This window comes from Lipotes vexillifer, unplaced genomic scaffold (genome assembly GCF_000442215.2).
Source record: "Lipotes vexillifer unplaced genomic scaffold, Lipotes_vexillifer_v1.1 scaffold1378, whole genome shotgun sequence".
NCBI classification, from domain to species: Eukaryota; Metazoa; Chordata; class Mammalia; order Artiodactyla; family Lipotidae; genus Lipotes; species Lipotes vexillifer.
The window spans coordinates 284392-298565 of NW_006775104.1; the positions used below are offsets into that span (position 1 = coordinate 284392).

The 14174-nt window shown below is 39.7% G+C and overlaps 1 protein-coding gene across 1 annotated transcript in view; it reads right to left on the reverse strand.

The window, feature by feature from the left end:
- The window catches only part of UMPS (uridine monophosphate synthetase), a 47132-nt gene extending 41464 nt beyond the window's left edge, over positions 1–5668 (reverse strand). Inside the window, exon 1 of the mRNA XM_007449682.1 lies at positions 5421–5668. Within this exon, the coding sequence (XP_007449744.1) occupies positions 5421–5576 (156 nt within the window). The 5' untranslated portion in view covers positions 5577–5668. The remainder of the gene's footprint in view (positions 1–5420) is intronic.
- Between the last annotated feature and the right edge of the window lie 8506 nt (positions 5669–14174).

Genomic DNA, 14174 nt, shown 5'->3' on the forward strand with positions numbered 1-14174 from the left:
GCGGCCCTCTCACTGTTGTGGCCTCTCCCGTTGCGGAGCACAGGCTCTGGATACGCAGGCTCAGCAGCCATGGCTCACGGGCCCAGCCGCTCCGCGGCATGTGGGATCCTCCCGGACCGGGGCACGAACCCGTGTCCCCTGCATTGGCAGGCGGACTCTCAACCACTGCGCCACCAGGGAAGCCCTCTGTTGTGTTTTTATACACTAACAACAAACCATCAGAAAGAGAAATTAAGAAAACAATGCCATACACAATTGCCTCAAAAAGAACAAAATATCTAAGAATAAATTTAACCAAGGAGGTCAAAGACCTGTACACTAAAAACTATAAGACACTGATGAACAAAACTGAGATGACACAAATAAATGAAGATTTCCATGATCACATATTGGAAGAATTAATACTGTAAAAATGTCCACATTATCCAAAGCAGTCTGCAGATTCAATGCAATCTCTATCAAAATTCCAAAGACACTTTTCACAGAAATAGAACAAACAACCCTAAAATTTCTTTGGTACCACAAAAGATCTCAAATAGCCAAAGCAATCTTGAGTAAGAAAAATAAAGCTGGAGGCATCACATGCCCTGACTCCAAACTGTACACAGAATGGTATTGGCATAAAAACAAACAAATAGATCAATGGAACAGAAAAGAGAATAAACCCTAAAAATAAAACCAAGCACGTATGCTCAATTAATTTATGACAAAGGAGCCAAGAATATACAATGGGAAAGGATGGTCTCTTCAACAAAATAGTGTTTGTAGGGCTTCCCTGGTGGCGCAGTGGTTGAGAGTCCGCCTGCCGATGCAGGGGACATGGGTTCGTGCCCCGGTCCGGGAAGATCCCACATGCCGCGGAGCGGCTGGGCCCGTGAGCCATGGCTGCTGAGCCTGCGTATCCAGAGCCTGTGCTCCGCAACGGGAGAGGCCACAACAGTGAGAGGGCCGCGTACCGCAAAAAAAAAAATAGTGTTTGTAAAACTGGACAGCCACATGCAAAAGAATGAAACTGGACCACTATATTACACCATACACAAAAATTAACTCAAAATGGACTAGACTTGAATGTAAGACCTGAAACCATAAAACTCCTAGAATAAAACATAGGTAGTAAGCTCCTTGACATCACTCTTAGTGATATTTCTTTGGATCTAACTTCAAAGGCAATGGCAACAAAAGCAAAAATAAACAAATGAGACCACATCAAACTAAAGAGCTTCCACACAGCAAAGGAAGCCATTAGTAACAAAAAAAAGGTAACCTTCTGAATTGCAGAAGATATTTGCAAATTATATGTCCCAAAAGGGGTTAGTATCCAAAACATATAAAGAACCCACACAGCTCAATAATTTAAAAAATGATCTGATTAAAAAATGGGCAGAAGATCTGAATAGACATTTTCCCAAAGACGACGTATCGATACAAATGGCCAAGAGGCATGTGAAAAGATGCTCAGTATCACTAATCATCAGGGAAATGCACATCAAAACCACAATGTGATATCACTTCACACCTTTCAGAATGGCTATTATCAAAAGAGCAAGAAATAGTAAGTATAAGGACTTCCCTGGTGGTCCAGTGGTAAAGAATCCGCCTTCCAATGCAGGGGATGCGGATTCGATGCCTGATCGGGGAACTAAGATCCCACATACCGTGGGGCAACTAAGCCCATGTGCCGCAACTACTGAGCCCGTGCACTGCAAACTACAGAGCCCACATGCTCTGGAGCCCGTGAGCAACAACTAGGGAGAAAACCCATACGCCACAACTAGAGAGAAGCCCACACACTGCAATGAAAGATCCCACATGCCACAACTAAGACCTGATGCAGCCAAGAATAAAATTAATTAATTAATTAATTTTTAAAAAAGGAAATAAGTGTTGGTGAGGATATGAAGAAAATGGAACCCTTGTGCACTGATGGAGAAAATGTTAATTAGTGCAGCCACTGTGGAAAATAGTATGGAGGTTCCTCGAAAAATTAAAAACAGAACTCCCACGTGATCCAGCAATTCCACATCTGGATATTTATCTGAAAAAAAATGAAAACGTTATCTTGAAAAGATTTCTGCACCCCCATGTTCACTACAGCATTATTTACAATAGCCAAGATATGGAAACAATCTAATTTGCAAAACAACCATGAATGAACAAGTGGATAAAGAAAATGTGACACACACACACACACACACACACACACACACACACACACACAATGGAATATTATTCAGCCACGATAATTGGAAAACACTGACATTTACTCAATGTAGATGGACTTGAAGGGCATTATGTTAAGTGAAATAAGTGAGACAGAAAGACAAATATTTCATGATCTCATTTATATGTGGACTCTTACAAAAACAAACAAACAAAAAGACAAGTCATAGATACAGAGAACAGATTGGTGGTTGCTAGAGGCAGAGAGTAGTGGGTAGGCAAAATGGGTGAAGTGATTCAAAAGGTACAAACTTACAGTTATAAAATAAGTAAGTCATAGGGATGTAAGACACAGCATGGTGACTATAGTTAATAATACTGCATTGCATATTTGAAGGTTACTGAGAGATCTTAAAAGTTCTCAGCAGAAGAAAAAAAAATTTGTAACTATGAACACAGACGTGTTAACCAGACTTGCTGTGGCAATCGTTACACAATATATACAAATAGAGTCACTATGTTGTACACCTGAAACTAATATAATTTTATATGTCAATTATATCTCAATAAAAAAAATCAATGGAAGAATATACACCAAAGTGTTTTCTTAAAGTTTTCATAGGACTTCCCTCGTGGTGCAGTGGTTAAGAATCCACGTGCCAATGCAGGGGACATGGGATCGAGCCCTGGTCCAGGAAGATCCCAAGTGAGTGGAGCAACTAAGCTCACGCGCCACAACTACTGATGCTGCACTCTAGAGCCCATGAGCCACAACTACTGAGCCCACGTGCCACAACTACTGAAGCCCGTGCACCTAGAGCCTGTGCTCCGCAACAAAGAGAAGCCACTGCCACGAGAAGCCCACGCACCACAACAAAGAGTAGCCCCCCCTCGCCACAACTAGAGAAAGCCTGTGCGCAGCAATGAAGACCCAACACGAAGACCCAACGCAGACAAAAATAAATTATTAATTTTAAAAAAAAAGAAAGGTGACTTTAAAAAAAATAAAGGTCTCATAAATACAGAGCCTACTGTGTGAAGCACTAGTTGATAATATCCTTTTCTACATAAATCATCACATTTTAATGCCAGAATGCATACTCCCAACCAACACCATCTTATTTTAAGAAGAAAAGCAGTTACTTAGTGAACTAGATCAGAAGTGTTCAGAATTTTTTGTTCCAGTATTTCTAAAGATTTGAAAAATTTATGAATATTTTTAAGCTGTAAAAAATGTAACTTCTAGAGTACTGAAAAAATTAACATATTATCCTAGAACTGTTACATCACTCCTTTAAGTGAATACAATGGGATCCAAATGCTATACTGATTTGATACTCAACATCTGCTTAAAAAAAAAAAAATGAAAACGCTGAATTATGAACTTGGAAAATTTTACATTTTTTTGAACTCATATTTTCATTCCATTGTCTCCACAAAATTTTATTCTAATGCAATATATATCTGTGCTTGAAAAACTTTTACTAATCATTCTATGATACTTCTCCACAACAAAAATGTATGCAAACTGAAATTTTAAATTGTAAATTAAAAAATTTTCCTGTGACCATATGTCTCTAAGTGTTAAAAATTCTGTTATCATTACAACTGTTATGAGCATAAAATTAATTAAAACATAATCTGCAAATTTTGATAGAAGCATAAAAACAGATTTTGGAAATGCGTTTCTTTTTTTTTTTTTTTTTTTTTTTTTTTGCGGTACGCGGGCCTCTCACTGTCGTGGCCTCTCCAGTTGTGGAGCACAGGCTCTGGACGCGCAGGCTCAGCGGCCATGGCTCACGGGTCCAGCCGCTCCGCGGCATGTGGGATCTTCCCGGACCGGGGCACGAACCCGTGTCCCCTGCATCGGCAGGCGGACTCTCAACCACTGCGCCACCAGGGAAGCCCTGGAAATGCATTTCTTAGTGAGATGAATGGTACCTGATCCTGGCAGTTAATTTATGTATCTCCTGTAGTTGACTATTACTACTAGGAAGTCAGAATTCAGTGTAAGTTCTTTTGCTTTTTGGGGGTGCAAATAATAAGAAACCCTATTTGCATAAATAAGTAGACATGAAAGGAGTTCTGTTATATCTAGCTCTCTCAATATTTTGAACTCCTTCTGAGTTAACTACCAAAAAGCACAGACACATACACACACACCCCAATATCTAGTATCAAAAAAATAATTTTTAGTCATCTGTTAACTGATGACTTCTTCAAAAATAAACCAACTTTTCAAAAGAAGATCCCTAGTCATTCACTTTCTCAGCACTGATGAGATGCACCATAGCAAGATTCTGGATGGTGAGAATACTCTAACCCACATCAACTAATGCTTCAGTCCTTTTCATAATAACATCAGACTGGGGTTCACAAAGGGCAAACATAAACTTTTTTTTATGGTGGAGAAAACTTACATAAGTCTTCTAGATAGAACTTCTGTGATAACTGAAAGGTTCTATATCGGCTCTGTCCAATAAGGTAGCCACTAGTCGCATGTGACTATAAATTAAAAAATTCGTAATACTCAATATTCATATGCGGCTAGTAGAAACTCTATTAGACAGCACATTTAGACCCTTCTACTTACACTGTGGTCTGCAGCTTTTGCTGGCAGCTTGTGAGAAATGCATAACCTCCCACCCTGCCTCAGATTTACTCAGAGTATGCATTTTAACAAAATTCCAGGTGATTCATATCTACTCAGAGTTTAAGAAGCCTTGTGCTAGAAAACTCTAATCTGTACAAAGTTTTTCCCTTTTATTCACCAAAAAACTGCCTCCATGAAACGTCCACTCTCTGGCCTTAATTTTTGCTCCTGGCCACACAGTGCAAAAATCGAATCCCCCTTTCCTAGCAAGAGCCCTTCCAAGTATTTAAGCAGCTACCAAATTCTCCCCCGCACACACCTTTTCCTCCCCTACCCCCGCCGTCCCATTGTCACGAGGTTAAATACGCGGAACTCTTTCAAGTACTTCTGTGCAAGACAAGGCCCCAAACTGGGTTTCCCCGACTCTCTTGCAGAGCACGTGTCAAATCAAGCGAGTCACAGTGCAGGCTGCCCTCTAGGTCCTCAAAAGCCTAATAGTTCCTGGTCTCTGGGCTTCGCAAACAGACTCCACCAGGCCGATAGCAGGGTCGACCCGCCTGCTTGGCTCTTTTGCTGTCACCCACAGCCCAACTCCTGTCATCCCCCTCCTCCTCCTGGTCCCCATCCCCGCCACCCAACCCTCTTCTTTCCTTTCCTGGGCAGGTACCTGACTCAGAATACGGGGTCGAGACACGATGCCCCGTAGGTCGATGTACACGGGGGAAGAGAGCCCGCTCTTCAGCACGAAGTTCCCAAACTTGAAAGCCTGCACGTCGTACAGACCCGTTACCAATGACTCCAAAGCTGCATCATCGGCCGCCATCGTCCCCCTACCCCAGCTCACTCCGAACTCCAAACCGCCGCTTACCCGCGGCGCCCGGTGACGTCACCTGAGAAATCCCGCCTCTTCCGGCCCTTTTTCCGGCGGCTGGGCGAGCTCACTCCGCTCAGCTCCGGGTGCCAGGTATCGAGAGCCCAGGGTTTCAGGTCCGGTTCCGGGCAGTGGTAGCGAACTTTACCCCGACGCTGCCTGTGAGTGAGATCGCTGGACTTTGAAGCCCCAATAGTTAGATTGGCTCCAGGATCATAAAAATCAAGACTCTCAAGAGAATTTGTATGAATCCTGCCTACTTTTTATAGCGCAGTGTCCTCTTAATTCTCCTTCTTGGGCGAGCATATCTTTATTTGCCCGTTATTAAACACCACTGTCCCCTCCCCTCCCCTTTCTCCAAATAGAGTGTAAGTTCTGGAAGACGGGGACCTTTGCTCAATTTTTTTATTAACTTCATGGCATTTGGCAAATGTCAGTGTCATAGCAATTTGCACATGGGACTATAAAGCTCTTAGCAGGTAATTGTTCATTACCTCTTCTGTCGGCCCTCTGCGTCTGGAGGAGGACGTGGGTTTAGTCCCATTTAGAGTAGCACAAGTGTTTGGCACATAATACGTGTATAGCAGATGAAGAAGAGAGGGAAGAGAGCAGAATAAGATGAATTGATACCTTGGTATCAAGTTTATCCAGGAGGATAATCATGCCAGCTAATCTGAAAATCTAAGCGTATTTTGTATTCACAAATAAATTCCTTAAAGTAGAGGAAATTCCCATCGTGGGTAGAAGGCAATACTTTAAGGATAATTACCTTTAAAACCATAAGACTCACGATTGTTACTCATAAGATTGATTCTCAAGTCATTTCTATGTTTCTGTGTTCTTTTATGTTTGTCTGTTTTCTCTGCAGACAAGATGACCAGCCAGTGTGAAGAAGCCCATGCTTTTGACAGTTCTCATTTCAAATAAATGCAGTAAAAGCTTGATGAAATAGAAACCCACTGTTAAAACATTTTTCTTCTTATGTGCAAAATAATCTAATCAAAATACTTCAATCCCAAATACTTGTCAGCCTTAAGGATAAAATGGCCTGTTAGTTTACCAACAACATGAGTTTTACTTGGGAATGGCAGAGGAATTGCGTTTGAGGCATGGAACCTATGGCAAAACATAGGCAAGTCTGGAGAACAAAGGCGAGGAATGTTACTTTACAGAGAAACAGGGGAAGTTGGGAGGGGCTGCTTTGAAGGAAAGTCCATTGGAGGAAATCAAGAGTTCAGGGTCGTGACAGTTTCTTATTGGCTGCGTTGTTGGTGTGCAAGGAGAACATCTTCCGCCCTCATGCTAGGGAAGTTAAGTAAGCATCTTTCTGCCCAGGGATGTAAAATAAGCTGCATAGGGTGGTATGTGCTGGTATGTGCATGAAAGCTCCTCCTTCAGGGCTTCCTCACTCCACTTTAAATGAGATTTTCCTTTATTAGTTTTCACACACTCTAGCTAATTGACAGTGTACTATGAATCACTTTCATTTGCTCTCGGGTGGTGCACACAGACTCTTTCAAAGCCTGATCATGTCTGCAGAGTCTAATCCAGATTCCTGGAGTCCACAATATGTTGCATAAACTTGTGAGATCCATTCCAAATGGCCTGCCAATTTTCTAACAAAGTTGCCAAATAAAACATCAGAATGAAGTTAACAACACACAGGGAGGCTTATTTGGCACTTTTGGATAGAGAAATGCCTTTGAATACTTCTCCAGGCTACAAAATTGTTGCTTTCTTTCCAAATGCTGGGCAAAATGTGTTATGTAATAATAACACAATATTTTCACCTTGTCAAAGGCTTTCATATATTTGGAGGAAGAGCAAAAAAAAAAAAATTACTCTTTTCTTTCTACCAGAAGTTTTCATTAGAAAACAAAAGACCACCAGAAATGATATCTTTAGTATAGTATATTTATAGGAATGCATAACTTGAGATGTACATTTTGAAGTTTCATCCATAACTTATAACATTTACTGTAGTAATAATAACAAGACAGCAGGTCATCACTTTACATCACACATGAGTGATTTTGACTTACAAATAAAATATTTACAACCTACCTTTACAAAACGACGTTGTGTGCATACAAAATGAACAACTGCAGAAAAATTTAAAAATAATGAGACAACCAAAAACCCAGAAGATACACTTAAGGCAGACCAGCAAGACACCGAAATAATTAAGGCTGTGGAATTCTTCTGCACCTTGAAAATATAGAGCTATTTATCAATACTGTGGAGTGATTTTAAATCAATTGTTACAAGCCTGATGGAAGTACGTACTTATATGTATATGTATATGCATAATGGTCCCTATGGGGAAACCTGTCCACTTATGGATAAGGAAGGCCCTTTATCTGAATGGCCAGAGATGCCCACCCCAAACTCTCAAAAGCCTTGGTGGGAAGGGGTCACTCAAAACCAAGAGATGCCAGTGAAGTTTGCAAACCAACTGTTAAATATTCAAATATAAAGATCCTTCTGACTCCAGGTAAAAGGAATAACCTATACGATGGTCCCACTATATTTCAAGCTTTGTTCATTTGGCTTTGTAGACTTCAAAAGACAGCAAATATTTCCCCAGTGAGTAGAATCTAACTCTACCTATCAGCCCTAATGGTTTTGAATGGCCCTAGATGGTTTTCTACTAGAAAAATTGACACACCTAGGCTGTCTTCAACCGGATAGATTTCTGCATATGAGCAATAACATATACATACATATTATACACTATATACATGTACAGATGTACATATATCCATATTTTCCAACAGTTTGCACTTTGATCACTACTGTTCTCTGACTAGGATCTCATTCTGAAGAACAGGTTTCGTTTTTTCACCGTCTTCACATTTGTCCTAACTACTAGTTTTACCCACCTTCCCCACAGAGTAGGCCAAAGTTTGGCAGAAACAGAAGAAAAAGCACCAGGGTCAAAAAACTCAAACACAGAGATGACAGATATGGCTTAAGTTAGTAAGAGAAGATGTATGTTTTGTTAACTTCAAATTCATAACCACAGTCTTTGAGATCACAGTAACAGTCTCCATAACACTCCAGGATGTGGCTTCATTTCTTGATGGAAATCAGGCATTTGATGGAACTATTATACTAGCTATTCCTGGGCTAGCAAATTCGCTTGCTTAAATTAAGCCTCAGGATTGGGACTCTGAGAATTGTCATTTGCACTCTTTTCTACCACCCTCCATTTTCTCAGCCATCCTCACTATCTGAAATAACATTTATCTGAATAAACAGTTAATCTTGATCATTTGAATAAAAAGTAAATCTGACGACATTTTAGAATCTCCCAGTAAATAGGCTGACAGGAAACACAATAGCCCTTGAGTATTAATTTCAGTCTTTCCATAAATGTCCCTTAAAGATGAAAATTTGTCTTAGAGTAATTGTTTTTTCCTCTCCTCTAACTTCTATATGTACTGAAAATGAGGAAGAAAGGTCTTTCTTTCATAGAAAATATGGCCTGTGATATTTCTGTGTTCTACTATTTTTGTATAGATTTCTCACATGCATAATATTCTCTATGAAAGACGTCTAATGCTACGGACAAATTTCAGCCGTTTTTAATCCTCTAGAATTCATGAAACAACTAAGAGCCTTATAGTTTTTAGAAAATGGATATTAATGTGGTAGCTCCCCTTTTCTTAGTGGAGAACTGGTAAACCTTATCCTTCCTAACTCCAACCTGGGTTTAATCATTCATTTCCAAATGATCCCTAGATTTTAAATAGTTAAGAAAAACTGTAATGTAAATAAATACACTGAAGGCCCACATACTATGTTTGCCTAACCCAGATTCCACAGAGATGCTACACAGGAGAGAAATAAATAAGGCCCACATTCCTCAAAACTGAACAAGGAAGTGGTGAGTTTGCACTTTTGCCCTACTACAGAGACCCCTTATGTTTGAAATATTTCCTCTTCTATCAAATTCATGGGACAAGGTTTTAGTTAATACACAGAAATAACCACCATCTAGTTTATGACACATTTGCTCCCTCATATTCTCACAAATCTAAATTTCCATGCTCTTCCACAGGGCAAGAAAAAAGAAATGACTGGGCTTCCCTGGTGGCACAGTGGTTGAGAGTCTGCCTGCCGATGCAGGGGACGCGGGTTCGTGCCCCGGTCCGGGAAGATCCCACATGCTTTGGAGCGGCTGGGCCTGTGAGCCATGGCCGCTGAGCCTGCGCGTCCGGAGCCTGTGCTCCGCAATGGGAGAGGCCACGACAGTGAGGGGCCGTGTACCGCAAAAAAAAAAAAAGGAATGACTAACTCACGGGCACTAAATCATGGAGACTATGGAAAAGCAAATATGCTACTCCTGAAACACCTAATTATCTTTAAAAAAAAAAAAAAAATCCAAGGTTTTCCCTCCGAAAACTAAGAGTCCAATTCATTTCTACACCTGTATGTTTAATTTGCCTCATTATAGATACCTGTGAGAATCTGAAGAAATGAGTTGTGATATCAGAAAATGTTTTATTCTCACTTCTGCCCTCCCAGTGAGGAAAGTGGCTGTTTGGGCTCTTCTCTGTCAATTTTTCTAGAGCATGAAGCTTGAGAAGAGTGTCACGGTTGCTTTGGAGGGCATCTAACTCTTTGCTTCTGCCGTAAGACATACTGGAGAAAACAGTTTATTGACAAACACTTCATCAGCTCTCCTAACCTTTTTTCTGTACACAAGCTTTTAAATGATTGAAATTACAGGCTAAGACCAAATAACATTCAGACAAAGAGCACCTAGTACTTCCAATTAAAATTAATTTATAGAATTTAATCTCATGGGTTTTCAAATGGTATCTAAAGACATGAATATTGAAATCTTGGAATGTTCAAAGTTACTATCGATAAAATTCTTAGCACTGGCAGTGTGTAGCACTTTAAAAAAATCAAAGTATTTCCTAGATATCCCAACTAAGGTATTTTCCCAACATTCCTATGAGATTAATTCCTCCCTCCATCCCCCCAACTCCCATTTTAACAATGGGGACATTTGGGGCAGAAAAAACAAAGACTTTCTTTAAGAAAGGACGAATCAGGAATAGCTGAGGTTGAAACTCAAGAATTCCTGGGCTCACCCTATGTTCAGATGGTTTCATTTAAAAGATATTTTAAAATAAAGAGAAAATGCTGCAGTATCAGTCAATGTAAATACAATGAACTTCTTTATCTCCCAACCTCCCCTCTGAAAGGCACTACTATTTATAAAGACTTGTGAACCACAAAGCGGTGCAGCCAGCTTTTCCTCTGCTTCCTCTACTCCCCCAAGAGTGTTTATGGCTGTCAGAGACCTGAAGGACACCTCCAACGTTATGATTTTTTTCTTAAAAATTTTCCCACATTCAGCTGTAAGCGGATATAAATCTATTTAATTTGAAACAAATATAAAAGATGAAGTAAATTATTATACCTTAGAAAAATTATTGTGGGTTGTCCCTGATCGTTTCCTTCTTTCTGCATCCCACCCTTACAAAACAAAACCCCCCAAAACCCTATGCAATGAATATAAGCCAAGCAAGAAGCTTGTGACCTTAACCAACATTTATTTTTCCCATTTCAACTGGAAGTTCACTCTTACTAATTCCTAGTTAAGTTTTGATTGCAAGAACTACCATAATTATAGTAGAAGGGGACTATTTCCTTGTCTCTCCCCTCTTCTCTACCACAAATACTGTATGTGTACATATATCCTATTAATAAATATCTCTGTCAAAATAGGTACAAGAAAGTGGTTCCTAATCCTTCATCCCTCACCACAGTTGCCCACAGATCAACATAAAGTGTATTTCCCAACCCCGTCTTCTGGGATTCCTTGTTATTTCCAACTTGCTATGGAGAATTCTTGAACCAGGAATGCTATCATCTTATCCCTGTTGTGAAGGACCAGGAGCTTTGCAGATAGGATGACTCCTTGTTATTTTTCTTCAGTTATCAAACTATATAAAATATACACCCTTTCTTTTGGGGCCTCTATTCAATCCATTCTACTCTAATGATTGTACTTTGGGTCCAGTTAACAAAGTCATACTACTCTTCATTTCTCTGTTCCTCCTCTCCTGTCTCTTCACTTCCCCAACATGTGTACTTGGGGGAGATTCCAAACAACCTCCCATCTGGACCATCCCAACTCTGATGTAAAACCTGTTATAAAAGCTTTGGCTCTGCCTAATACTCTGTCAACTGCCCTCCCGACAACACGACTTCATTAACGCTCTCCTGTGCAGTCTGGACACCATTGTCCTTCTCAAGCAGAAACTCAGCTTCTCTCCTACATGGTCATAAAAATTCACAATGACTCAGCAGGGGGCTCTTTAATTCATCATCCACAGTGGATGGAACAGAACTTGCCAAGCCATACTGTACAGATATTTGGAATCCTCAGTGCCTGTAATCTATCCCATGATGTGCCCTAGGGACCAGGCTTTCTTCTTTTATGTTGTATCTTATAATGAAGACATGTTTACTAAAAGAGTTTTTAGTAAATATGTTTTAAATTTCAAAATATTGTATCATATAGTATGTGTATATACCTATGGGTTTGAATGAATATGAAGGGTTAGTCAAGAGAGAGCTCTGAGGAAGGGAGCCTTGATGACCCAGGGCCATATGAAAACTAGGAAACAAATACAGTCGGAGTCAGTTTCTACATATTTGGTTAATCCTGAAAATACATAAGTGCTATCTAGTCTTATTGCTTGTACTTTCTACTAATTTATTAATCTATAATCTTGGATGGGATAAGGTGGAGGGTGGATGAGGAAATTGACTTTGTTACCAATGGAAAAGAATGATGAGTATTTTTAATTCTACATTTCCACTGTGGGAATAAGTGTTTTTATATATTAAAGTTCAGGCTTAGTTTCCATCATTCCTCTTCATTAAGATTGGTTTGTAGTTCTATTTATCCTTCATAAACTTTTCTGCTTGCACTTCTGTGCTGCATGATTTTAATTTTCTCAATCCTACTACAGTAGAGAAGCGATGCCATTAAACCTGATTTGGACAAACAGTTAAGTTATATTTTTAAAATATCATTCGCATAACAGCAACTTTAGAAACACATTCTCGGAAACAAAGGGTGGATCATGTACAAATACAAAAACAAAAACTCTTTCCCCAAAACCAAAAAAAAACCAAAAAAAAAAAACCAAAAGAAAGAAAGAAAGGAAGAAAAAAACCATGAAATGCCCAGGTTTAATTTTTTTTCCCACCAGTGGAAAAAAGGGCAGTTCATAATCATCTTGTACAGAGAATATACACCAGAAAGCAGTGTTGGCCTCAAAGTGCAATCAGTCCTTTTAGCCCAGGGAAATATTGGTGGCTGAGAGGTGATAGATATTGCAATCACAGTTAAAACTCAATGCTCTGTTAGGGTGATGTATCAGATTTTATTCCATGGCTTCAGAAAGGACTTGGGACCAGGCCTTTAAAAGGCCTATATGGCTGCCTCCTTTTGGTAAGCACCCCTTCACTTCCATAAGGGGTTAGAAATAAAGCAGGCCAGCTTTTGGAGGACTGCATTCTGCAGCGGCAGAAAACATCAGAAAGCATTGTTATGTTGTTCACAGGAACTGTAGGAAAGGTTTCTATTTGCACTTTTGTATGAACCTGTTTTATTTGTTACCTATTTCTAACCAAGTGTAGACATAAAAAATAGCCCCACACCTCTTAACTGTATTTGGACTTATTTCCTGGCAGGCTTTCCTGCCAGATGAACTCTGAGCTGCCAGTGAATCTGGGGATAGCATTTCATAAACAGAACCTAGGTTAGTCAAATACCTGTGACTGAGAGAAAAATCCTCTCATTCACAGATTGCTTAAGGGTAACATTGCTTTCTCTTAATGCACAGGTTCTGGTAAAAGAGTTCTATACAAGATTTATAAAATGCTCTAAAAAACCTGTCATCTAATTGTGCTTAGTCAAAACAATGTAATGCTTCAGTAAATAAGTCACTGTCTTAACTGGAGTACTCAAAGTTACTTATGATTGATTTCATATATATCTCTATATTATAAAACTCTGAAAGCTGAATGCGATATATTCTACTGTATGTGTACATGTATCCTATTAAGAAACTATATCTAAGTAATCTAATCCAGTATAGTTGACATACATGACATCTCTGTTAAATAGAACTTTTTGCTTAAAATTTCAGCCAAGGCGGAAACATTTTATACTCACTTCAGTGAGCTGAAGTTTTGCCCAGTTAACCACTCATTTTGGAACACGCAATTAAAATTTCATAACAGCTGCTATTCTTATCTTTGCCTCTCTTTTGAATACTTTCCGTGACTCTTTGCATCTGTATCTCTTCTGGATGACCTTCTGAAAAGTCCCTGGATTTAGGGTGATTTTACTGCTGCTCAGACCCTGAAAAACCACTGAGGAGGTTTAAGAGGTACATCTCTCAATCCAGAAAACCGTGTGGAGTGAAATAATGAACAGAATTATTTACAGACACATTCAGTCTTGCTTTGGTTCACACTGCACTTCCATGTGAAACCTCGAGGGCTGGGAGATGG